The sequence below is a fragment of the Centroberyx gerrardi genome, chromosome 7, assembly GCF_048128805.1.
Source record: "Centroberyx gerrardi isolate f3 chromosome 7, fCenGer3.hap1.cur.20231027, whole genome shotgun sequence".
Taxonomy (NCBI): domain Eukaryota; kingdom Metazoa; phylum Chordata; class Actinopteri; order Beryciformes; family Berycidae; genus Centroberyx; species Centroberyx gerrardi.
In genome coordinates, this window is record NC_136003.1 from 30,427,572 (window position 1) to 30,452,673 (window position 25,102).

The 25,102-nt window shown below is 41.0% G+C and overlaps 5 protein-coding genes and 5 non-coding genes across 10 annotated transcripts; 6 read left to right on the forward strand and 4 right to left on the reverse strand.

The window, feature by feature from the left end:
* Nucleotides 1-1,070: 1,070 nt before the first annotated feature.
* Nucleotides 1,071-6,458, reverse strand: LOC139929340 (protein NLRC3-like). Its single transcript, XM_078284394.1, has 7 exons — nucleotides 6,384-6,458; nucleotides 5,982-6,210; nucleotides 3,213-5,025; nucleotides 2,927-3,100; nucleotides 2,345-2,518; nucleotides 2,078-2,124; nucleotides 1,071-1,618 (listed from the first exon to the last, which is right to left on the reverse strand). Exons 1-7 carry the CDS (start codon nucleotides 6,384-6,386, stop codon nucleotides 1,071-1,073), a joined length of 2,988 nt encoding a protein of 995 aa, XP_078140520.1. The 5' UTR covers nucleotides 6,387-6,458.
* A 5,360-nt stretch (nucleotides 6,459-11,818) lies between these two features.
* On the forward strand, nucleotides 11,819-12,376 carry LOC139915456 (histone H4). Its single transcript, XM_071904094.2, has one exon. The coding sequence runs from the start codon at nucleotides 11,890-11,892 to the stop codon at nucleotides 12,199-12,201; it is 312 nt and encodes a 103-aa protein (XP_071760195.1). The 5' UTR covers nucleotides 11,819-11,889; the 3' UTR covers nucleotides 12,202-12,376.
* A 2-nt stretch (nucleotides 12,377-12,378) lies between these two features.
* LOC139915455 (histone H2B 1/2-like) lies at nucleotides 12,379-13,831 on the forward strand. The gene has a single exon (XM_078284401.1). The coding sequence runs from the start codon at nucleotides 13,165-13,167 to the stop codon at nucleotides 13,540-13,542; it is 378 nt and encodes a 125-aa protein (XP_078140527.1). The 5' UTR covers nucleotides 12,379-13,164; the 3' UTR covers nucleotides 13,543-13,831.
* A 1,276-nt stretch (nucleotides 13,832-15,107) lies between these two features.
* Nucleotides 15,108-15,523, reverse strand: LOC139910833 (histone H2A-like). The gene has a single exon (XM_071898276.2). It carries the CDS (start codon nucleotides 15,506-15,508, stop codon nucleotides 15,125-15,127), a length of 384 nt encoding a protein of 127 aa, XP_071754377.1. The 5' UTR covers nucleotides 15,509-15,523; the 3' UTR covers nucleotides 15,108-15,124.
* A 338-nt stretch (nucleotides 15,524-15,861) lies between these two features.
* LOC139910843 (histone H3) lies at nucleotides 15,862-16,320 on the forward strand. The gene has a single exon (XM_071898286.2). The coding sequence runs from the start codon at nucleotides 15,869-15,871 to the stop codon at nucleotides 16,277-16,279; it is 411 nt and encodes a 136-aa protein (XP_071754387.1). The 5' UTR covers nucleotides 15,862-15,868; the 3' UTR covers nucleotides 16,280-16,320.
* A 2,632-nt stretch (nucleotides 16,321-18,952) lies between these two features.
* Nucleotides 18,953-19,024, forward strand: trnae-uuc (transfer RNA glutamic acid (anticodon UUC)). The gene has a single exon. It is a non-coding gene; the product is annotated as a tRNA-Glu (tRNA).
* Nucleotides 19,025-19,356: 332 nt separating this feature from the next.
* Nucleotides 19,357-19,428, forward strand: trnae-uuc (transfer RNA glutamic acid (anticodon UUC)). Its single transcript has one exon. It is a non-coding gene; the product is annotated as a tRNA-Glu (tRNA).
* A 1,329-nt stretch (nucleotides 19,429-20,757) lies between these two features.
* Nucleotides 20,758-20,829, reverse strand: trnae-uuc (transfer RNA glutamic acid (anticodon UUC)). Its single transcript has one exon. It is a non-coding gene; the product is annotated as a tRNA-Glu (tRNA).
* Nucleotides 20,830-21,376: 547 nt separating this feature from the next.
* Nucleotides 21,377-21,448, forward strand: trnae-uuc (transfer RNA glutamic acid (anticodon UUC)). Its single transcript has one exon. It is a non-coding gene; the product is annotated as a tRNA-Glu (tRNA).
* A 940-nt stretch (nucleotides 21,449-22,388) lies between these two features.
* Nucleotides 22,389-22,460, reverse strand: trnae-uuc (transfer RNA glutamic acid (anticodon UUC)). The gene has a single exon. It is a non-coding gene; the product is annotated as a tRNA-Glu (tRNA).
* Between the last annotated feature and the right edge of the window lie 2,642 nt (nucleotides 22,461-25,102).

Genomic DNA, 25,102 nt, shown 5'->3' on the forward strand with positions numbered 1-25,102 from the left:
ATGAGCGTTTAGAAACCTGAATTTTCACTAGCTGGTTTATGCTAATGTTAGCTGTAAACATCCTATCCTGTTTACTGTTGGTTTTTATATTTTCTGTTTCCATGGTAACATACAGAATATTCTGCTGTTTTATGTATTCATGAATTTTCTCATCGGGATATGAATGCACACTGTTTATCACCATTCCACACCACTTATCACTGTTTTATACCAGTCATTTCCTTATCAGTCCAGAGGGGGCGCTACTGATTTTGACAATAAATGTTTCCTGAAACTGCGCTTACCTGAGTCTATCAGTAGTATCTATACAATAGTATAACAGTATCTCCCACAGACCACCCACTGTATACTACAACATTTATCATACTACTCCTGTATCAGCATTAAAAAATACATTTTAACCAGAGCAGAAAGCAGAGCGACAATATAATACTACACTGTTGTATGTTGTTTCTGACTTGTATGTTTGTCATGATGTTGTTGTTGTTTTTTATCAAGTGTGCCTTGACAAAAGAGATTTTTTTTTTATTATTATTATTGTTATTTTGGCCATTTTTGCCTTTATTTGAAAGTTGACAGTAGAGATAGGCAGGACAGACGAGGTGAGAGAGAGGGGAACTACATGGGACAAAGATCCCAGGCTGGACCCAAACCCGGGACACCGCAGCTATGATACACACCCTAGACCACTGAGCCACCAGGATGCCCCCAAAAGAGGTTCTTAATCTCACTGGGAATGAACTGGTTAAATAAAGTTTAAATTAAAAACACTGAAAATAATTACATGAGTTGACTTGGGTCAACCAATTCAGCTTCATCAATGATGACATACAGTAGATTACTTTTCCTTAATTGTGGTAAGTCCTGACTCACAATTTATAAAACAGAGCAACAATTACAGTAATATCCTTAAGTTTATGAGAAACAATTGTAGAAAACAGATTTTTAGTAGTAGTAAGATTAACTAAATAACAAATATAACAAAAGATCCTTTCCACAGTAAACTATCATTTCAGCAGCTTTGGTCTGCAGTGTGAGTGTTTTTCCATACAGGAGGCAAGCAATTCTCCCTATATCTGACACAGAGACACTGAGGAACCAAACCTCCCAAACTTAAACCAAACCCTAAACCCAGGGTAGAGGGGTTCAGTGAATGTGGAGTGGAAGGTGTGGAGGTGGATCAGTGTGTCAGAGGAGACTCTGTAGAAGGACAGAGAGCCAGCAGACCAGTCCAGATACACTGCTACTCTGTCAGAGTCAGAGGAGGGGGAGATACATATGTCTGTTGATCTCTTATTGTGCCAGGCAGAGTAACAGTTATCAGAGCAGAACAAACTCCAGGACTTGTCATTCCATCCAAGACAGCAGTCAGCATCCTCTCCTCTCCTTGTGATTCCTCTGTAAGTCACTCCTATATTAGCCCCTCCTTCCCACTCTACCTCCCAGTAACAGCGCCCAGTCAGACCATTTCTACACAGCACCTGTTCCCAGTTTCCAAATCTCTCTGGGTGATCAGGATATGGCTGCTCCTCTCTCACCACTGTCACCTTTCTGTTGCCCTCAGACAGGAAGAGCTTTCTGTTTGCTGTGTTTGGGTCCAGTGTGAGTTCACAGGCATCTGATGGAGAGAACAAGACACAATACAGCAGCGGTTTTTAATCTAATAGACCTGTTCTGTTCATTATTTTTTGATTCATCAACAGTTTCACTATTCATTTTTTGTTCAGTCTTATTTATTTAAAGAGATGTAGCCAGTTCTGTACTATTATTTTCCAACTTTTATTTAGTTGCTGTAACCTATATTCACAAATGCTTCATGCATAATCTTAATTGCCTTACATTAATGCTCCTCACTCATTGGTTCATAATTATAGCAGAGAAACATTAATTTAGTGGAGAGAAGAAGCTGTTGAACTAGCAAGCAAACTATTTTTTATTCTACTTATTGTGTTTTATTCTTGCATAATTAAATTGTAAAACTAGGATCATGGAGTAAAGAACATCTTTGTAAAGAAACTGCACCATCTAAATAGTTGAATGTGTGCTGCTTTGTTTACATGAATAAACACACACTTACATTTCCTCAGACCTGATTTCAACCACCGCACTTCACCATGGTCCAGACTGGGGGTGAGGGATAAACAAAGTCAGACCTGCATATTCTCTTTGATCATGGAAATATAGGCATGAAATAACCTTCTTTATGAATGATTTTCCAGACAACATCACTCATATCCACCATTAAACAATGTGACACAGCTTCACAGTCTGACTGAGAGAATGGTTGCCAACTCTAATATCTCTATAAAACATTGCCCCTGCTTGGCAGCAAGCCTCTCCATACCTGAGAGAGTCCAGTCTCCAGTGTGGATCCTCCAGTCCAGCAGAGAGCAGCTTCACTCCTGAGTCTCCTGGATGATTGTAGCTCAGGTCCAGCTCTCTCAGATGGGAGGGGTTGGAGCTCAGAGCTGAGGCCAGAGAAGCACAGCCTTCCTCTGTGAGCAGACAGCCTGACAACCTACACACACACACACACACACACACACACACACACACACACAAAACAAGGTATACACAGGTATATGTTAGACTTTGTCATTAATACACTTTACAATTATTAACCATGTGATCTGGATTACATTTGGTCCAGTTTGGTGTATCAAGTTTAGTTAGAGTTCTTGACTGAATTTTTGACAGTATCTTAAAAGTCTTCTCTGGCATTTTAAGCAACAAGGAGGGGAAATAATGAAATACAATCAGGGAAAGCAGTTCACAAGGGATAGAAAGTAGTGCTAAATGTTGGTATCACAGTTGGTTTGAAAATTCCGATACACGTTAGGTGCTTTTAGGTTAGGTGATATTAACCTGCATGTAAAGCAGAATTAATTTAAATGATCATCTGTTGAACAGGTTGAGGAATACTGACCTGAGAGTTTCCAGTCTGCAGTGTGGACTCTCCAGTCCAGCAGAGAGCAGCTTCACTCCTGAATCCTGCAGGTCGTTGTTACTCAGGTCCAGCTCTCTCAGACTAGAGGACTGGGAGCTGAGAACTGAGGCCAGAGCTTCACAGCTTCTCTCTGACAGCTTACAGCCACTTAGCCTGAAGAAGCATTCGTGATAAAGACAAACAGTAACAACAATAAAATATTTGTTTTTTACTCTCATGAAAAGATTGTGTTATTTATTTAATCAAACCAGTTATCTGCACCTACAAAGATTTATTGGAGGCTTTGACCACTGGCAGCAGCCTCAGAAGAGCCTCCTCTGAAGCAGAGTATTTCTTCAGGTCAAACACGTCCAGCTCTTCTTCTGATGACAGTAAGATGAAGACCAGAGCCGACCACTGAGCAGGGGAGAGTTCATCTGTGGAGAGACTTCCTGATTTCAGGTACTGTTGGATCTCCTCCACTAGAGAACGGTCATTCAGCTCATTCAGACAGTGGAACAGATTGATGCTTCTCTCTGGAGAAGGATTCTCCCTGATCTTCTTCTTGATGTACTGGACTGTTTCCTGATTGGCCTGTGAGCTACTTCCTTTCTGTGTCAGCAGGCCTCGTAGGAGAGTCTGATTGGTCTCCAGTGAAAGACCCAGGAGGAAGCGGAGAAACAAGTCCAGGTGTCCATTTGGACTCTGTAAGGCCTTGACCACAGAATTCTGGTAGAAGCGTTTTACTTTAGATTTCTTTCTTAACAGCATGGATGGTGGGGAAGTTACCTGTTTCTCTCTCAGTAGATTGACATCAGTGTTGACAAATGACAGAAAGACATAAACAGCAGCCAGAAACTCCTGAATGCTCAGATGGACAAAGCAGAACACCTTGTTCTGGTTCAGCCCACGCTCCTCTTTAAAGATCTGTGTGAACACTCCTGAGTACACTGAGGCTGCTCTGATATCAATGCCACACTCTGTCAGGTCGGCTTCATAGAAGATCAGGTTGCCTTTCTCCAGCTGCTCAAAAGCCAGTTTTCCCAGAGAGAGAATCATCTTCCTAGTCTCTGTAGTCCAGAGAGGATCTGTCTCAGCTCTCTCATGATACTCATGATACTTGACATTTTCCAGTTTGGACTGAACCACCAGGAAGTGGATGTACATCTCAGTCAGGGTCTTGGGCATCTCTCCTCTCTCATCTGTTTTCAACACATGCTCCAGAACTGTAGCAGTGATCCAGCAGAAGACTGGGATGTGGCACATGATGTGGAGGCTTCGTGAAGTCTTGATGTGGGAGATGATTCTGCTGGCCAGCTCCTCATCTTTGAATCTCTTCCTGAAGTACTCCTCCTTCTGTGGGTCAGTGAAGCCTCTCACCTCTGTCACCATGTCAACACACTCAGGAGGGATCTGATTGGCTGCTGCAGGTCGTGTGGTTATCCAGAGGCGAGCAGAGGGAAGCAGTTTCCCCTTGATGAGGTTTGTCAGCAGCACGTCCACTGAGGTTGACTCTGTCACATCAGTCCAGATCTCGTTGTTCTGGAAGTCCAGAGGAAGTCGACACTCATCCAGACCGTCAAAGATGAACACAACCTGGAACTTGTCAAACCTGCAGATTCCTGCTTCTTTGGTCTCAATAAAGAAGTGATGAAGAAGTTCCACCAAGCTGTACTTTTTCCCTTTCAACAGATTCAGCTCTCGGAAAGAGAATGGAAATGTGAACTGAATATCGTGGTTGGCTTTGTCTTCAGCCCAGTCCAGAGTGAACTTCTGTGTTAAGACTGTTTTCCCAATGCCAGCCACTCCCTTTGTTATCAATGTTCTGGTTGGTTTGTCTCTTCCAGGTAAGGGTTTAAAGATGTCTGCACATTTGATTGTTGTTTCTGGTCTTGCTGGTTTCCTGGATGCTGTTTCAATCTGTCTGACCTCATGTTCATCATTGACCTCTCCACTCCCTCCCTCTGTGATGTGGAGCTCTGTGTAGATCTGATTCAGAAGTGTTGGGTTTCCTGCTTTAGCAATCCCCTCAAACAGACACTGACACTTCTCCTTCAAATTTGATTTGAGTTGACGCTGGCACACATCAGGGAGAGTTTCTGCATGAATAAACAACAATAAGTCTATGTTACAGTGAATATGAGAAATGTTAACATTTACAGGTGACTGACATATTTTCCCACTCCATGCTATCTATTCATCTTAACACTGGTGGACCTGTCCTGACTGTGTGTGCAGCTCAACGTGAATGATAACTGTATTGGTGTGATTTATTTATGTGCGTCACTGTGTTCAGCAATTTACACCCACATTAACCAGTCAATACTTTTACCAGATTATCCATTGTACTCATTTGTAATTGGTTGTACTCAATTACCATTTCCCACCATTTCCACTTAAAGAATAACGTTGGTGTTTTTTAATGCATTTCTTACCGTCAACAAATCCTATGAAAATAACAAAATCAACAATGCGTTTGCTCTACTCCCATTACTTTCCGACTTCCCACGTTCCCTTTTTAGCCTTCAAACCGGAAGTCATTGGCTCCGATTGCAAGCTAAAAACCTTTAAATACAGCTCACAAAGACATAGTTTCACTTTTAAAAATCGCTAACTGTTACCATGAAAAGTCAGGCTGTTGTAGTTATTACCAAATCAAATTCAAATGGGAACAAATTCTTCATTACGCCGGGGACTATTTTCGGTGCCACGGAACTACTTTCCTGAGATCAAAAACAGTTTACATTCGGCTTATTAAGTTGTTTGAGAAAAAACTCGGCTGGCCCGGTGCATCGCAATGATGAAATATACTGCCAGAACAGCAGCTTGGCTCTCTGACGTGTTTTTAATAGTTTTTTTTTTAATGCAATGGAGTTCTATAGCTATCGGGACATGAGGCTTTATTGAGCATCAGCTACATGGACGAGACTTGTCACCAAAACAAATTCATTGCTGATTTTGTTATTTTCATAGGATTTGTTGACGTTAAGAAATTCATTAAAAAACACCAGCCTTATCTTTTAACATAATGTTGAACCTGTTAAAAGTCTCTTACTGCTCTGCAGAGAGTCAGCCAGCTCCTCCTGCTTCATTTTCCTCAGGAAGTGCAGTGTGATCTTCAGAAAAGCCTCTCTGCTGCTCCTCCTCTGCTCTTCCTCCTCACCGTCCACCTCCGCCTCATCCTTCCTCTGCCTCTCTGAGCATTCTGGGTAATCTGGACTCAGAACCCTCTGGAACCTTTTCAGCTCGTTCTTCACAAAAGTGACAATGTTCTCCTCAAGAAGCTGGAACAGAATAATATATGAATTAATCTCTCATGATAAAATCGTGGAACACAACATAAAAACAATCTTGTATAGATTCAAAGCCCACTGATCTAAAGAGTGTAGCGTGGACTATTATGACTAGAATGGTTGTTTTGCATTTGTAGCAAAGATGTTGTTGTACAATTACACACCATAAATATGGAGTCCAGGTCTTTTTGCTGCTCCTGGGCAGACTGACCTCTGGGAACCTCTGAACTCTCTGGATGGACTCTGTGGAGGAAACATGATGTATCAGGTCATATGATGTCACGCACGCACGCACGCTGGATCCTGATAAATACACAGGATGGACAAAACAGGGGTGATGATAGTGAAAAGGTTAGAGAGGCAGGCTTTTGACCAGCAGGTTGACATTTCCTGACTTTGAGTGTGAGGAGAGTAAATGAGTAACACTCTTCCTTCCTCCACAGCTACCAGCAAAGTATCCTTTTACAAGACAATTAAGCCCCAAATTGCTTTGGTGGACGTCTTAGTGTCAAACAGTAGAAGACTGGTTGTACTGCATGGCCCCCAGATGTGAATGTATATACTGTATGTGAGGAAGAGCAATGTTGAAAAAGAGAATGCATGCTCAGCAAACCTTCATCATCTGATTTAAAGTCTTGCCTTTGCTCAGAAGAATGGAGTCCATCTTTGAACAAAATCTGTTCCTGCATTGACTGGTCACTCTTTATGGACACACAGCTGGGCACAGGGGAGACTGGTCTCTCCTGCTGGATCCTGATAGAAATGCAGGATGGACAAAAGATGATAGTGATGATAGTGAAAAGGTTAGAGAGGCAGGCTTTTGACCAGCAGGTTGCGAGATCCTGACTTGGAGTGTGAGGAGAGTAAATGAGTAACACTATTCCCTCCTCCACAGCTACCACCAAAGTATCCTTTTACAAGACAATTAAGCCCTAAATTGCTTCGGTGGAAGTCGTTTAGTGTCAAACAGTAGAAGATTGGTTGTACTGGACGCCTCCCAGGTGTGAATGTATATACTGTATGTGAGGAAGAGCAATGTTGAAAAAGAGCATGCATGCTCAGCAAACCTTCATCATCTGATTTAAAGTCTTGCCTTTGCTCAGAAGAATGGAGTCCATCTTTGAACAAAATCTGTTCCACCATTGACTGGTCACTCTTCATGGACACACAGCTGGGCACAGGGGAGACTGGTCTCTCCTGCTGGATCCTGATAGAGAGGAAGATCACCAGCATGGGAAATCAACTTTTTAGTCAACCAATTTGCTCTGGATAATAGTGTCAGTGAATGCCTGAAGTGAACGTTTCATTTGAACGTTTGAATGCCATTGCTAGCTTCACTGGTAAAAGCTATATTTATGTCCTAAAAAATGCACAAAAGAATGATAATAGTAGTTTACATTTTTTTATTTTTTTTTTAAGGATTTTTAAGTGTAGGCTACTTGCCTATGCATGGTTAAAAAGTTAAGTTAATTAGGGTTAAGGTTGATTTCACTTTTCACTCTCCACCATTAAATTCCATAGAAAAATACAGAGCAATAAAACCAAAATATTTTAAATAGTATAAATGGTAATAGTAGCAGTAACAGTGTTTTGGTGGACTGTACCTTCTAAAATTACAAGTAGAAGTGGAAGTAGTGTTTTAGAGGAATATGCCATTAAATGTTTACAAAACAGTAATAGGAGTAGTAGTGTAGTAGTGGTAGGAAAATAAACCTTTGAAAGTATGGTTAGGGTTGTAAATGTAGTGGGTAGTAGAAACAGTGTCTGTCAGTGTAAGGTGTTTAAAACTTGGCCCCAAGAAGCTGTAAAAACCCTAACTTCAATGATTGATTTTATTAAAATTTAAAATAAGTGTAATAAAAGATAATCAGATTACCTATCAAAACAATTTTGATAAATAGAGGCCTTAATCTGAATAAACTTGATTAAATAGCCTACATAAAATAACAAAGTCCAAACCAAAGTCCAATATCAAATATCAAATATTAAACCAATGGTAAATATCAAATATTAAACCAACTGCCAATATCAGAGTCCAATCCAAAGTCTATGGCAGAGAAATCACATTCAGAATGCAGTTTTATTGTGCGTCTATCAAATGGTTAATGGTTTATTTAACCACATCATCTACAGTGAACTGAACAGCAGCCTCCCTGCTCTGATTAAAACAAAATAAAAAAAGTTACACCAAATAAACATGTTCATGAATTTAATGTTAACACCCACACACTGATGTTTTCACACTCTGTCACCTAAACGAGTTTCCTCACATACCTTCACCTCCCTCACAAATGGAAGCTTATTCCGTATTAATGTTGTATTACAGTTACATCAATCAACAGTAAGCATTAATGGGTTGAACAACAATACACTATAAACTGTAATGTATAGGGTTGGCTACAATACCTTTTCATGTTGGAAATAACCTGCTGCCACACCAATAAGTGAAAGTAGATTACTGGCTTGATGCTGAGAGAGGGAGAGAAAGAGAGAAAGAGAGAGAGAGAGAGAGAGAGAGAGAGAGAGAGAGAGAGAGAGAGAGAGAGAGAGAGAGAGAGATTAATTAATCATTAATCTACAGTCTCAGAGAAATCGTATTCCTGTCTCATCAGGAAAAATCAGTGTCACACATGGTGAAAATATTTAAATCTAGACTTGGGTTTAAATCATGGCTATGTCTACATTTACCATTTAATTGTCTACGTGATGACACTATTGTTTACTAATGCCATTTTTGCCAGTGTTATTGCAGAGGAATTCATATTATTCTCAAATTTGTATGCTTTTAAAATAATCCGTTTGTTAAAAAATACTGGTGCTTAATGTAAGGCCAAAAGTCAATACAATATCAAATGTTTGACCACATTAATGTGTAGGTCCTGTAAGAAATCAATTTGATTTAAACATTATTCAGCTGATGTATTGTTTGGACATACATGGATAATGAAATCTCCAAGAATAATAACCTTGTCATACCGAGCCACTGTCAAAGTCAAAATTAGTGATTTAATTATTAAGATGTTATTATGTTATGGAGGTCAATATGTCAATACACAAAGAATAGGTTGGTTCTTATTAAGAGAAAACATTAGATACTCAATTAAAGATAATTCCCTAAATCACGCAGGATTACACTTACTCAAGTTATTCCCATGAATATCAGTCACTCCACCAGGTCACTTGTGTCTTGGCGAGGTCTCTCTAGAAAAAGAGATTTATTTTAATCTCAATGGGACTACCTGGTTAAATAAAGATTACATCCATAATGAATGAACCAGTGAAATCTGACAGACGCTGCTTCTTCTCCTTCCTCAGTCCTGGGTGTCTGCAGGCTGCTGTCACACCCTCATGACTTCAGTATCAAAGTCTAAACCAGTCTGAACTTGTGGGTAGAAGTCTTTGGCAGAGAAATCACAGATCAGGTGGTGCATTTTTATTATGCGTCTATCCAATGGTGAAACTTAACCACATCATCTACAGCAGTGGCGTGCACAGACTCTCTAAGGGGCAGGGACAAAAAATGAAAAAGGGGGCACCTCTTCCACCCGCACCAACCTGAAGCCACCTGGGTTTGGGGGGCATAACCTGATATAGCCCCCATCTGGGTTGGAGCGAATATTAATGTAGGCTGAATTAGGTCACACACAAACACACACACACACACACACACACACACACACACACACACACACACACACACACACACACACACCTTACGCAAGAGTGTGTCTTTCAGTGGCATGGACACTTTCTGAGAAGGCACTTAGTGTTGTTAGGGCCAGCCTCATGTATGACTTTATATGGTCTAATAATAAATACACAAAGACAAATGTATTTCTTTGGAGTTTTTCTGCACTCCATTTGATGAACAAGCCAAACCCTCCCTCCTTTCCAGGTTAACCCTAACACATCACATAAACACCAGTGAATAGGTTAAAATAACTGGGATGATTAATCATATCAAAACTTGGATACCAACTCTTACACTACGATTAATGTTTTATTTATGATTCTGAACTCAAATTGTCATCAGGAATAATGAGACAAATAAATAATGTTCCTGTATCAGACTGGATTCACAATAAAATCAAGATTCAAGATTCAAGATTCAAGATCCTTTATTGTTACATCTCATTATACAAGTACAAGAGAGTAAAAGTCTACGTAGTAAGTAAAATTGTATAAATAATGAATAAGTAAATATGAAGCTCAAATAAGTAAAGCGTAAGATAGAAATAAAATAAAATAAATAAATAAGTGGAGCAAAAATAAGTAAAACACAGTAACAATTGCACTAGATTTCTCCTGCGGGCCGCCTGTTGCCCACCCCAAGTAGCCTAAAAAACATTGTTGTTGGGGATTTGATGCTTTAAACTGAGTTGATTATAAACCTTCATCTCTGAAGCTGCAGACTAAACTCAGTAAATCCATTAGACATTTGTCAAGTGTTGTTTCATCAGAATTCAAATATTTGCCACAAGGAGTTTTCACATCCAATCTTTCATTAAACATAAACAATTATAACAAATTTTCAAAGCTTCTTTGATCAGGTTAGTGAATGGCACTTCCAGTCTTTCACTGGATTTGATTGTTTGAGGTTAAAGTGAAAAGAGTGCAGTCTAGCATACTACAACCAACTGGAGGTGCGCCTTTCATGTGAAGTTTGGATAGTTTTTTTTAGATAATTTCCCATCAGTGATAATGTTCATCTGACAGTAATAACCAGCTCAGGATTGGTGGTCACCAGGACTGTGAAGTCTGGAGGTGAAGCTACAGGAGTGAATGGAGGCACAGAAGGTGTCTGGAGGAGCAAAATGAGATAGTAATGTGTTAGCTTTGAATTAAAAGGTTCTATCTGACTGTTTTATCAAAATTTAGTTATCCACAAATTCTTAATCTTTGGCTGCTCAGTAGGTCTTATATTTATATCAGGTGAGGTAGAGAGAAAGGTAGCTGAACAGAGAAAAGCAGAGAGAATGACTAGCACTAGGTAGCCTAATATATTGGGTGTTTTGGGCATGAGACTGTAACCACCTTGACGATGACAACATGGTCGAAATGTTGGTGTGATTACTAAATCTTTCTTCATGAGCTGTTTTTTTTAACGTGCTGTATTTTTCCCCCTTCCCTTTAACGTTATTATGCCACTACCAGCACCTCACCAGGACACTGGTGTGTGTTCTGTTCTGTGTGATCTTTCTTTCAAAATGATGAGAAAACACACAGTCACACATTCAGTGGTCACACTAAATGTTAAGGGAATGATGAGTAAAGACTGTGTAGAGCTAGTTTTAAAATATTAGCAGTGTTTTAATCTACAGTGAGATATTTATTTTGACAACACACATATATGTTAAAATCATCAGCAGCTATGATTCTGTCATAGAGCATGATGAAAAACACCAAATAATATTCAGTGTCCGTTTTCACACTTTTATTTTGAAGGCAAAGTCGCCCAACCGGAAATACGATTGTTGGTAGCTTCTGCTAACTTGCCACACCTAAAGTTCCGTTGAAAAAAAGGGTGGGGAAGGATTGCAGAGTTTGGCACCGCCCAGCTAAGCACGTTTTTTCTTTCCTCTTTTAGGTCCGCAAATACGGTTTATATACTGAAGCTTTGTGAGTTTTTTCATCAGTTTGTTCTACTTTTGAACTAAACGAATCAGCACGATGAGCGGAAGAGGCAAAGGCGGAAAGGGACTCGGTAAAGGAGGCGCCAAGCGGCACCGTAAAGTCCTCCGTGATAACATCCAGGGAATCACCAAGCCCGCTATCCGCCGTCTGGCTCGCCGCGGCGGGGTGAAGCGCATCTCCGGTCTCATCTACGAGGAGACCCGCGGTGTGTTGAAGGTCTTCCTGGAGAACGTCATCCGTGATGCCGTCACCTACACCGAGCACGCCAAGAGGAAGACCGTCACCGCCATGGATGTGGTCTATGCTCTGAAGAGGCAGGGCCGCACTCTGTACGGCTTCGGAGGTTAATTTCATTTACCGACCAACTAAACCACAAAGGCTCTTTTAAGAGCCGCCCAATACCTCTAAGCAAAGACTCCATTCCTGTTTTGTGTTTAGCGACTTCTGTAGGTTAGTCAAATGAGTTAATCGGCGAATGCAGTTTTTTTTTTCTTACATTATGATTGAGTAGCCTAATGATGCCGTTATGTTGAAACAAAAGATCACAATAGCTTCCATTAAATATATAGGCAAACTATGATGTATAGGCTATTTTTGTTACATTACCTCTTGGTAAGAATGACCCAGCCAATAGCTGCATGGTGAAATGCCGAAACAAAGAAACGCTTCAGATAGCAGGCTCTAAAACCGCAGCTTCGTGTCCGGTTAACATACCATAATTTTGAGCAAATGGCCTACTCATGTGTAGCTTAATCAGTATTCAAGTATTTTAAACGGCCACAAACAGCGTTATGTGATGCAAATAAGCCTAACACACTAACCCCAGATGTCACTCTTGTATTAAAAGTTGCTCTGCTGTGTCACCACACATGATGGTGTTTGAACGTACAAGCGTGCAAAGCATCACAACAGATCGGCATGACATTTCTATTAATCAATAGAAAAAAATAAAGTTAAGGTCATGATATGATCCAAAGCAAAGCGCGATTCATCTACGAAGAACATCCAACGTATGGCACCGCAGCTTAAACATATATATAACATATAAAACTGACTTGTATCAGTTTGTGAAATGCTCATTTTGTTTTCTGAAGATCAAAGAAAGGTGCTAATGAAGGAGAACAATAGTCGCGAGTCCGCGCGCGGGAAGTGAAAAAAAAAAACCCTCATTGTATAACACACATCCAACCTCCATCTGAAGCTCAACCAATCATATAGGGAGCCGCGCAGTACCGATGACGTCACCATGGATTTATATATGGCAGCAGCAGTCTCTACAGCTCACCATTAGCTGAAAAGCACCGGAGAATCATGCCTGAACCAGCGAAGCCAGCGCCCAAGAAAGGCTCCAAGAAAGCCGTGACCAAGACCGCCGCCGGCAAGGGAGGCAAGAAGCGCAGAAAGACCAGGAAGGAGAGCTACGCCATCTACGTGTACAAGGTGCTGAAGCAGGTCCATCCCGACACCGGCATCTCCTCCAAGGCCATGGGCATCATGAACTCCTTCGTCAACGACATCTTCGAGCGCATCGCCGGTGAGGCGTCTCGTCTGGCTCACTACAACAAGCGCTCCACCATCACTTCCAGGGAGATCCAGACCGCCGTAAGGCTCCTGCTTCCCGGTGAGCTGGCCAAGCACGCCGTGTCCGAGGGCACCAAGGCCGTCACCAAGTACACCAGCTCCAAGTAACCAGCTGCCTGCTGTCAACATCAACCCAACGGCTCTTTTAAGAGCCACACACTTCCTCTGGAAGGGCAAAGTCTGCTGCACTCATGTCTTATTCCTTTACAGTAAAGGAAATTAATTACATTAACCATGTTTAGTGTAAGACTTTAGATGCTAATAGCCTACAAACCTGCCATATCGTCAACGGTCATGTGTACCTTCATTTTGAATTGATGTTATGCACTAGTTTGTGTCAATGTCGAGTCAATGCTTGTAGAAAATTACAGCCTGGAATAAAACATGTGTTGTCTGTTGTCCCCAGATAAATAAATTGGTCAGATCTCATTTCACTAGGATCACCATCACATCCTGGTCACTATTAGGAAACCCTAATGGTTGATTAGTTAGATTTATGTAGGCTAGGTTTAATCTTTGTAAAGTCCTGACATGCTTTTATGTTGAACGGCTATATAAATAAACATTTAATTATTTAGCAGACGCTTTTGTCCAAAGCCACGTACACATAAAATTTCATTATTATATAGCATGTAACGATCGTCCTCCCCTTTTACTCTTTATATATAAAGTGTAAAACATTAATTCAAGTGGGGTCCAGGTAGAACCTGAAGAGATTTGTCTTCAGTCTCCTTTTTTCAACGTTAGGTGAATGGGCTAGCCTACATTAAAAAAGAGATGCTGAATTATATATCAGGGTCAAACTGGTGAGGTCAATATGTTGCTCTCAAATTAATGTAAAAACAAAATAAAATCGAGGTCAATCACTGTAGATAAAGACCCAGGTAGCCTACATTAGCAGCTTGTGTTCAATAAACAGTAAACCATACCATTATGAAAATAAATGTTGTTGGCTGCATCGGTTTTAATGACAAATAAAGATTTATTTTTATTTTATGAATCATAAATGAAGTCAAAACAAACTACATGAGCAGCTTGCATGATTGTGTTCAATAACCGCAGAACCTCCAAAATGGGAAGAAATTATTAAATTATATTTAGGCTACTTATGTTTTAACATATCCAAAACACTTTCTTATTTTAATGAATCATGAATGAAGTCATCAACAGAACAAAATAAATGGTCATAGCCACAGTGTCCATCTCTCATAGGAAGTCTAGGTAACCCACGCCACGTGTGGCCAAAAATCTTTATATATTAATACTAAATAAAACCTGAGTCTTGGGGATGGCTCAAGGATTTTTTTCTTTTTAAAGCTTCTTAAACTAATTTAGTGACCATCTACATCAAGAGTAGCCTATACAACTTAATATTACGAATTTAATTATTTATTTTATTCTAATAATTCATTACCTCTCCTTCCTTTAGAGATTTTTTGTAGAATCACAGATTGTGTTATTAGCCTACTACATCTGTCTATCTAAAGGCTACTAAAGTGTGAATAAATTAAATAAATCTAACAGCCTAGTATAATATACTAATACAGGCAAGAGGTTTAAATGTTGTATGCTATAATGTTGTGTATTCATTATGGATGCAGTATGACAGAAAGTTTGACTCTTGCAGAGATGATTGTTGGGCTCTTAAAAGAGCCTTTGTGTTGTAAGGAGAGCAGCTGGTGTGTGATGTTTACTTCTTGGCAGGCTTCTCGGTCTTCTTGGGCAGCAGCACCGCCTGGATGTTGGGCAGCACGCCGCCCTGAGCGATGGTGACTCCGCCCAGCAGCTTGTTGAGCTCCTCGTCGTTGCGGACGGCCAGCTGCAGGTGACGGGGGATGATCCGGGTCTTCTTGTTGTCGCGGGCGGCGTTTCCGGCCAACTCCAGGATCTCAGCGGTCAGGTACTCGAGAACAGCCGCCAGGTAGACGGGGGCGCCGGCACCGACACGCTGGGCATAGTTGCCTTTGCGCAGCAGCCTGTGGACACGGCCGACCGGGAACTGGAGCCCGGCACGAGACGAGCGGGTCTTTGCCTTGGCGCGAGCCTTTCCGCCGGTTTTGCCTCTGCCACTCATTGTAAAGTCTTTCTAGAGTTGTAACTCAAAGAAAATGTGAAGCACAAGGGAAACCCTGGATTATATGTCCTCGGAGCGGACGGGGCGGTTCATGTCCGTCCAATCAGAAAAGAGGCTGCGGGCAGAGAAGCAGCGGGCGGCTGAGTTTGAATTTTGGCGGACATTTAGAAAGGACTTTTCTCCAATAACCGCCGGACATTTAGGCGGTGTTGCCCTGAAGGAGGAGCGGCTTGGCTACAGACCAATCAGAAACCGGTGGAGTGAAGCAGCGTCACCGTTACAGACCCAGCCCGGTGATTTAAGAGCAGCATTTTGCTCCAGTCCGTTACATTTTTCTTCCGTCGTGAGAAAGGAAAAGCAATGGCAAGAACCAAGCAGACCGCTCGCAAATCTACCGGAGGCAAAGCCCCCAGGAAGCAGCTCGCCACCAAGGCTGCCCGTAAGAGCGCCCCGGCCACCGGCGGCGTGAAGAAGCCTCACCGTTACCGGCCCGGTACCGTGGCGCTGAGAGAGATCCGTCGCTACCAGAAATCCACCGAGCTGCTGATCCGCAAGCTGCCCTTCCAGCGCCTGGTCCGAGAAATCGCTCAGGATTTCAAGACCGACCTGCGCTTCCAGAGCTCCGCTGTCATGGCTCTTCAGGAGGCCAGCGAGGCTTACCTGGTCGGCCTGTTTGAGGACACCAACCTGTGCGCCATCCACGCCAAGAGGGTCACCATCATGCCCAAGGACATCCAGCTGGCCCGCCGCATCCGCGGAGAGCGAGCTTAAACCTTCTGCTGCAGACACCAACCCAAAACGGCTCTTTTAAGAGCCACCTCAATCCTCACTACAAAGAGTTTACATTTTTCTGCTACTGTTTCAAGAACAATGCTACGGGAATGTAGCAGCAACTACAGTGTTAAATCAATATGTGAAAGTCCAACATGTTTTAAAAGCAACCGTTAGTAGTAAGTGGCATCTATTCTAAAATCTTTTGCTTTTTGTAATTATTTGTATTCTCTTCAAAAAGCTGCAAAACCACAACCACAATTTTGTCTTAATATCTATAGTATTCACTATTAATAGCAATCAATTACAATCAAAGTGAAATCTCTTTCTTTTTTTCATAAGAGAACAAGTGCCGGCCTCGGTCCCATCCCTTATGCTGTTCCCACCTATCGTGTCTCTGACCCTGTGTGTTCTGTGTGCTGCTGGTTTCTCCCCTATTTGCCTCAGCCCGCCCAAGGTTTCTTCCAAGTTTTTCCTACTAAGGTTTTTCTTGGGAGTTTTTCCTTGTGTGCATTAGGGTCTAAGGCTGGGTTGCCGGGTAGGTTAGGCTGTAGAAAGGTAGATTCTAAAATCTGCTCATGCCTACCTTGTTTTTCGCTATGCTTGTCCTATATAATTTTGTTCACCATTGATTGTGTTTAGTTAGATCTAGCTAGACACATTCTCTGTAAAGTCCTCTGAGACATGCTTGTGATAAAGGGCTATATAAATAAACTTGACTTAACTTGACTTGAACAAGACCAACATACTCTATGTGTGTGCAAGGAAATGCTGTTTTTTTTTTTGTCCACTAGGGGCACTAGTGTACCGCCACACCTGCAGTTGGAAAAATATTATTCTCATTAATAAATTATTTTACTGGAGTCAGAATAGTCAGATGTATTTACAGTAGGCTATAAGACTCATGCTTGTGTGGCATGAGTCTTATAGCCTACTGTAAATAAATCTGACCCCAGAACAAGCATGAGTCTTTTAGCCTACTGTGCTCGGGGCAGATAGGAAAAGACTGCCTACACACTGGGGGAAAAGCAAGGTGAAGGTGTTTATTTCTGCCTAAAACAAGTTAAATGAAACTAACTATGCTATATACGGGTAGCAAGCTAACGTTAACTAGCACACAAGCCGTGACCAAAGAATATGTGGGTTCCTGGTTTTCACCCAGGCGGCCGGGGTTCAACTCCCGGTATGGGAAGGATTGCTTCAGAAAACGGTTTGGATCAGATGGTTGTCTTCCCTGAGCTCCAGAGGCGGCTCTCCCCAAATATGGCAAGTTGTTCAGCATGGATTTGGTGCCCATGCACATTGGCAGCCAACCATAACTTGATGCCAAACCTGTGGGGTTTCTTTGCCATGGCATTGAGAATTCAATGGGAAAAAAATCATTATGTTGGATAAAAACTTGCCATGGAGATTTTTACACAAACATGTGAAACCACTGTGAATTTTTCAGTGAGTCCTTATGGTCAAAATGCAGGAAATGCATGATATCTGTGAAGCGGCCTAGTGACAAACTCAAGTCTCCAGTTTTCAGACCAGAAACTCTACACATCCAAGTTTTGCCCAGTGCATAGTCCACAGAAATATCAAAGCGCGATGAAGGCTTTCAGTTCATCCACAGACAAATCCCACGTTTCATTCCCTTGAAGTCGGTGTGACTCGGCAACCGTCCAGTCTGTGCATCAAAACCTCCAAGCTGCACAGACAGAGAAAACTGTCCAGTCGATTGGTGATTTTCGATTTTGCATCATCGGTCGGTCCCACTTTCTCTTTCATGTCAGGGCAGTCAACCATTTGAGATGAGCCTGTACTTTCCCGTACCGTGTCCAGGGCCGGATTAACCAAACACAGGGCCCCTGGGCACACACGTCCTATTGGGCCCCCCTCCTGTCAGTACGCACCCACACCGTAATTCAAGATACTAGCCTGTTCACAAACAATACAAACGTAAAAGTACATCTGAAATTCAGTTTTAGCTATTACAAACTGCCATTCCTTCTATCTAGAGCTGGTCTGTTCAATTTAAGAGTGATAACATTTGTCCAACCCCAAGTGGGACTCAGAATATTTTGGGGCCCCTGGTGGTCTGGGGCCCCGGGGCATGTACCCTGCATGCCCGGTCGGTAATACAGGCATGACCGCGTCGTGTCAGCAGAGTTTATCCAGCTGTGGACTCAGACTCAGATTCAGACGAAGAACACAACTCATCTCCTACTTCAGATTCAATTCTCAAGCCTCCTATCAGGGTCCAATTGGTTTTGAAGCAGAGGAGTAGCTTCATCTGCATCCATCTTCCTCTTTGTCTTTTCCACGGTGTTTCTAACCACAGTCTCCACAATGGCTCAGTTATAGAAAGCCTTTCCTTTCCAGAAAAGCCTAAAATTATTGATTCCCATTCACTCCCCCCACTCTATAGTCTTCCTCATCTTCATCAGGTTGTTTTCCTGAATCCAAGCCAGTGATTAATTATGTGAAATTGATTTCAATAGAGTCCTGATGTCCTTGACTGTTCAGCCCTCCTGTTATGTTGAAATTAAGTTACATTGTTTATATCATATAATAGTGTCACCACCAATGTATGACGGGTTTGTTTGAATCCAAGTATCAGGGTTTTGAATTTGCTGGAGTCACTACATTTTGAATGATGTGTGAACTGGTGTATTTTGGTGTTGAAGGTCCCATATGGTCTAGCGGTCAGGATTCCTGGTTTTCACCCAGGCGGCCCGGGTTCAACTCCCGGTATGGGAAGTACTGTTTAACCATTTACTTCTTCAAGAGCAGCCACTACAATGTTAATTAATATCAATATCATCTGTGAAAGACCAACATTTGTTGTTTAAAGTTGAGGGAATGGTCCCATGTTGCAGACAAAAACCTTCTCCTTGGACATTGAGACTCCAGCAAATTCAAAACTGGAATGCAGGCACGTCAGAGTGGAAACGGGACAGGCCAGATGGGCAGGTTGTCCACTAGGGGCGCTAGTGCACCATGACAAAAAAATATTTTTCTCATGAATAAATTAATTCACTGGAGTCATTTGAGTATGATTGATGTGGACTGGTGTAGTTTGGTGTTGAAGGTCCCATATGGTCTAGCGGTCAGGATTCCTGGTTTTCACCCAGGCGGCCTGGGTTCAACTCCCGGTATGGGAATTAATATTTAACCATTTACTCCTTCAAGAGCTGCAACTACAGTGTTACATCAATATGTGAAAGACCAACATGTTGTTGTTTGAAGCAGTGGAGTGGGCAGAAACTATTTTTTGGGCAGGCTTGTGAACAAAATTGGCAGGCCTAGTTTTTTTCAGAATACATTTGCAATTCAGTCATCGTTCATTCTATTCAAACTCTACTGCATTATGGTGGTACAAAACACAATTATGTAAATCTCTTCTTTTTCAATCAATATTATAGTACACAACGAGGAGAGCACAGGCTTCACTTAAGCTCGAACCAACAATGCAACACCATGTCAGCATGGCAACTTTGAAGAGGAAATAGCCTAATTAAAATCTCACAGCTGAGATATAGGTCAATACAACAAGTTGAGGTAAAAACAAGACCAACAAACTCAAAAACCCATACCATCGAGAATCCAACATTAGCTTATGGCGCCCTCACACGGGCAGAACATCATCAGCTAAACAAAAGGCCAACAACTTTTGTAAACAAAAACAAATCTGATGGAGGAGCTGTAGTGGGATCAGACATGTCACAGACAGGAAGATGGACTGTCAGTAAAGACGAGCTTCCTGTCGTGTTGAGGCTGTGGTGGCAGTCAACTCAGCGGTTTCTTCCCCAGCTGCTGCTATATTTTTCTGTTGTGTTAAACTAGCCAGATGCTCACTTGTTTCGCACAGCTCTTCTTCCTCCAATAGCGGCTTCTTAAAATATCTAGCGATTGATATTTGTTTTGCCATTAGAACACCTCTTAGTAAAATAAATGTATAACTTAAAACTTAACACCACAACTGGCTAATTCGGGATGCACTTCTCAAAACAGACAACCGCGAAGGCGCGAACAGAGTAACTTGTTTTTAACATACCAAAGGAACAACCCCATACTGACGTTCCAAAGTTTTTATTGGCCACAATACAATAATGACACACACAGAAAACAAATCAAAGGTTAGGCCTGACATCAATCTGGATAGGCCTAGGACTACCCAGGCCTACCCGTGGCTTCGCCCCTGGGTTGAAGCTGAGGAAATGGTCCCATGTTGCAGACAAAAATCTTCTCCTTAGATATTTAGAGAAATCAAATTGGAGCAAAGAGTAGAGAACATTAAACTAAATATCAGTGGTCTCATTCCCATATGAAAATGTATACAAATAACTTTACAGTCGGTATTTTCATGTTCTCTAAATGCCCAAGAAAATGCTTTTTGTCTGCAACATAAGAATTATTTAACTTCAACACACTGGAGTTTGACATAATTATTAAACTGTCAGTGTTGCTTTCTTTCTTTTCTTAAACAATCCTTCCCATACCGGGAGTTGAACCCGGGCCGCCTGGGTGAAAACCAGGAATCCTGACCGCTAGACCATATGGGACCTGCAACACCAAACTACACCAGTTCACATCAGTCAAACTGACTCCATCAAATTCAAAATGGGAATGCAGGACTCTAATCCACACTTCAGGGTGAAAACAGACAGACCAGACTCATGGGCCAGTTGTCCACTAGGGGCGCTAGAGCACCTCCACACCTGCATTACACAGCTGGAAAAATATTTTCTCATCAATTAATCACTTTGCTGGAGTCATGAGAGTATGACTGATATGACTTGGGGTGGTCTGGTGTTTAATAATTAATTAATTCCCATTCACTCCCCCCCACTCCATAGTCTTCCTCATCGTCATCAGGTTGTTTTCCTGAATCCAAGCCAGTGATTAATTAGGTGAAATTGGTTTCAACAGAGATCTGATGCTGTTGATTGTTCAACCCTCCTGTTATGTTGAAATTAAATTACATTGTTTATATCACATAGCCTCCACCAGTGATTGAGGGGTTTCCTTGAATCCCAGAACCAGGGTTTTGAGTTTGATGGAGTCATTAGAGTATGACTGATGTGAACTGGTGCAGTTTGGTGTTGCAGGTCCCATATGGTCTAGCGGTCAGGATTCCTGGTTTTCACCCAGGCGGCCCGGGTTCAACTCCCGGTATGGGAATTACTGTTTAACCATTTACTCCTTCAAGAGCTGCAACTACAGCGTTAAATCAATGTGTGAAAGACAAAAATGTTGTTTAAAGTTGAGGAAATGGTGCCATGTTGCAGACAAAAACCTTATTCTTAGACATTTAGAGACTCCAGCAAATTCAAAACAGGAATGCAGGACTCTACTCCACACGTCAGAGTGGAAACAGGGGACAGACCAATGAAAACCATTTGCTCCTTAGTGAGTGACAAATGCATAATTTGTTTGAGGTTAAGGAAATGTTGCCATGTTGCATACCAAAAGCAGCATTGTTATTTTCTTAGTACCCCATAATTACAAAATACTTACACCGTAATTAGCGGGCTGTAAAATAAAGCGAAAGATGAATATGTTAAGGGAATTTTTTCATGTTGCACACTCATGTTTGCAGACAAAAAGCATTTCAGGCATTAGAGAACATGAAAATACAGGCTAATTTGTTCTCATTATCTTATGAAAAAAAGCAATACATTTTACTTTGATTGTAGGCTAATTGATTGCAATTAATGGTGGACACTGTAGCCTAGATTTTAATAACAAAATTGTGCTTTAACAATCTTTTGCAGTTCTTTGATGGTAATAAACAAATAATTACAAAACAAAAAAGATTTTAGAACTTACTGCTACTGTTGCTTTTTGAGGCATTTTATTCCCATTTTGATTTTTTTAAATTATTTATTTAATTTTTGTTACCTTCACAAAATCTATAAATCACAAAAAACATTATTTATATATGCTTATTGCTTATTGTTTATTTGTATAGCATATTCATATTGGAATGAGACCACTACTACAATCAGTTACATGTTCATTACTCTTTGATACAATTCTCTAAATACCTAAGGAGAAGACTTCTGTCTGCAACATGGTAACATTCCCTCAATGTCAAACAAACATTTTGGTTAAACAGTAATTCCCATACCGGGAGTCGAACCCGGGCCGCCTGGGTGAAAACCAGGAATCCTAACCGCTAGACCATATGGGACTTTAAACACCCAACTACACCAGTTCTAAGCAGTCAGCACCTTCACATGCAGCCAGATAATCATATTAATCTGATTGGTTCAGACAGCTAATCGATTTAGAATAAACCGACCAACGCCAATCCGGTTGAAGATTGTAAAAAGCCTTGGAAGTGCTGGATTGTTTTATTCCCAATCCGATCGTCTGATCCAACTGAAATCTTCATGTCATAACTGCTCATGGCGCGCGTGCTCTTGCATATTATTTATTTTATTCATTGACACACTATAGGCTACAGATGGCGATGTGAACTTGTGGGCTAAAAGTTGTTTGTTTACACCTTGTAGCATTGTAGTGGCTAAATGAAACTGATCTGAGTATTGTGGTTGTCGTTCCATGACATGAACTGGTTGGTTGATTGGTTGTCCTGATATTTAACATACACAACGAAACCAAAACCCTTAATTTTTTCCCTGAAATGTCCTTAATTTCTCATTACATACGTTAGTATCATGGGTTTTTAAGGGATTTATTCATGAGTTGGTTCATATAGAGACACTAGGAAATAAGGGATTTTTTATTTGTGCATGGTTTACAGGGTTATTAATGATTAAATTAGAAAGTAGCCTAAGCAGTCTAACATTAAGGGTTTAAGGTGGTTTTGATGGGTTCTCCTCCACTAACAACTCCCTTAATTTTAAGGGGATTTTGCATGAATTAAGGGGTGAATTAGCCTAATGTAAATGTAAAGTTATTTTAAGGGATTACTGGTTCGTAGAGAACTGGCTTTGCTACCTAGCTACTACCCGATGTTGATAACGTTGCTGCAGTTAATAGTTAGGCTATAACATAACGCTAGCTTAACATTAGACTAAAAATACAAAAAGAGTTAGTGCGTTAGCTAACGTTTGCCTCACATTACGGAATGAACTCTTTGCTACCAACGGTTAGCCTACTTTGTAACAGTTAGCTAATTATTGAATTCAACAAGTTCACACAAAACAACTACAGGTCAATTCAATTATTCTTGGCTACTAAGTTACCATGTTGCTTGATAACAAAATATTATATGTATATTATATGTATATTAACGTCATATTGTTAGGCTACTTACCACTTTCTGCTGCTGCAATGAGTTGAATTCCGTTGGCTTTCAAACAGGAGACCGTTAGGCGCGTCAGGAAAATGTCACCATGGTGATATGGTTCCATCTTTCAGGCGGTGGAACCTCTGAGGAGAACCTGTGAGAACCTTATGTTGTCTGTGCGCTCACAAAGCCGAGGCATGGGCTGGATTACTGTTGGGTCGATTATTTCTTCTTTGTCCCGTAAGTTTTCATCTCTCACCCAAGCAATTATTGTTGTGAGCAGTCAAACGGAATAATATTTAGAATAGTACGATCAGAAGCTTTTTGTTTGGTCGCTGTTTCATTCTGCTGCGCATGTGCAGTAGCCTAACTCAAAGTGAAACTTGTTTAACCGTCACTTCTGCTTTGTAGACATAACCAAACATCAAACATATCTATACAATAAGTGTTTGCCACGACACACAAAATTACTGCAATAATGTGAGAACTAAATTACAGATCAATCGAAACAGAACAATTTTCACCAAAAATACTTAAACACTCTCTTACACACCTGCAGGATGTAGAGCAGCAAACACAATTGGTGCCTATAGAAGAAACTACTTTATTAATTCAGATTCATGTGCCGGGCAGGCCAACAGCTGGCTGGATAATGGTAGCTGAAAAAAAATATAAAAACACATTAAAAGCCCTGCAGTCAAAGTCTTACTTAAATAAAACTAGTATTAGCAGTGAAATATACCTTAGTGTCAGTATCCAGCGTTAAAAGTTTTTGCTGCATTCACCTGTAAGTAGTATTTTAACGTTGTAGGCCTACCTTTGTTGTAGGTGCAACTTTTAAAGGCCTAATGAATCCCAGAGTTTCTCTACCACTGAACAGGTGTGGTGGGTCAGTCTGCCTTAAAGAGCTGCTGACACTAAAAGAGTTTCATCAGTCTGGGTTTCAGTGGAGAGTTTTAGTGTCCCATGATGCTCTAAATGCTGTTTCAGAGGCTTTTCCACCCTGAGAAGAAGTCATCATGTCACCCTCTGGTGGCTGTGTTCAAAACTCCATGAGGCATTTTCCAATCAGGTTATATTAGAGAATTAAACATAAAAGGGATTCGACGCATTTTCATATAAAACAATATTCAGCAACACTTTTCAATGGCGTTATTCCAATGTATTTACCCATGGGAAGGTATCGTATAAGTACATAACATTACTGTGTCTCCTGAATACATCATGTACTTACAATGGTGTAACACTGTTTTAATGAAGCCATTGGAATGGTGTGTTACATTGTTGTAAGTACTGTGTATTAGGGAGATTTTCATCAAGTACTTCAACTGTAATAGCCTATTGTGTACTTACCATATTTCCCCATAGGTTAATCCACAGGTTAATACACTGGAATAAGGCCTAATATTCCTTTGTGGATTGTTATTTCCAGGCTGATAAAACTGCAATGAACTGCCATGAACTCTATTTTAAGTTAAAAAACAAAACAAAACGTAGGGTTATGGTTTAAATTTAAGTTTAAAAACTTCTGTTCTGGCAGATAGCTGTTCATGAGAAATTACTTTGTGTTGGTCAAA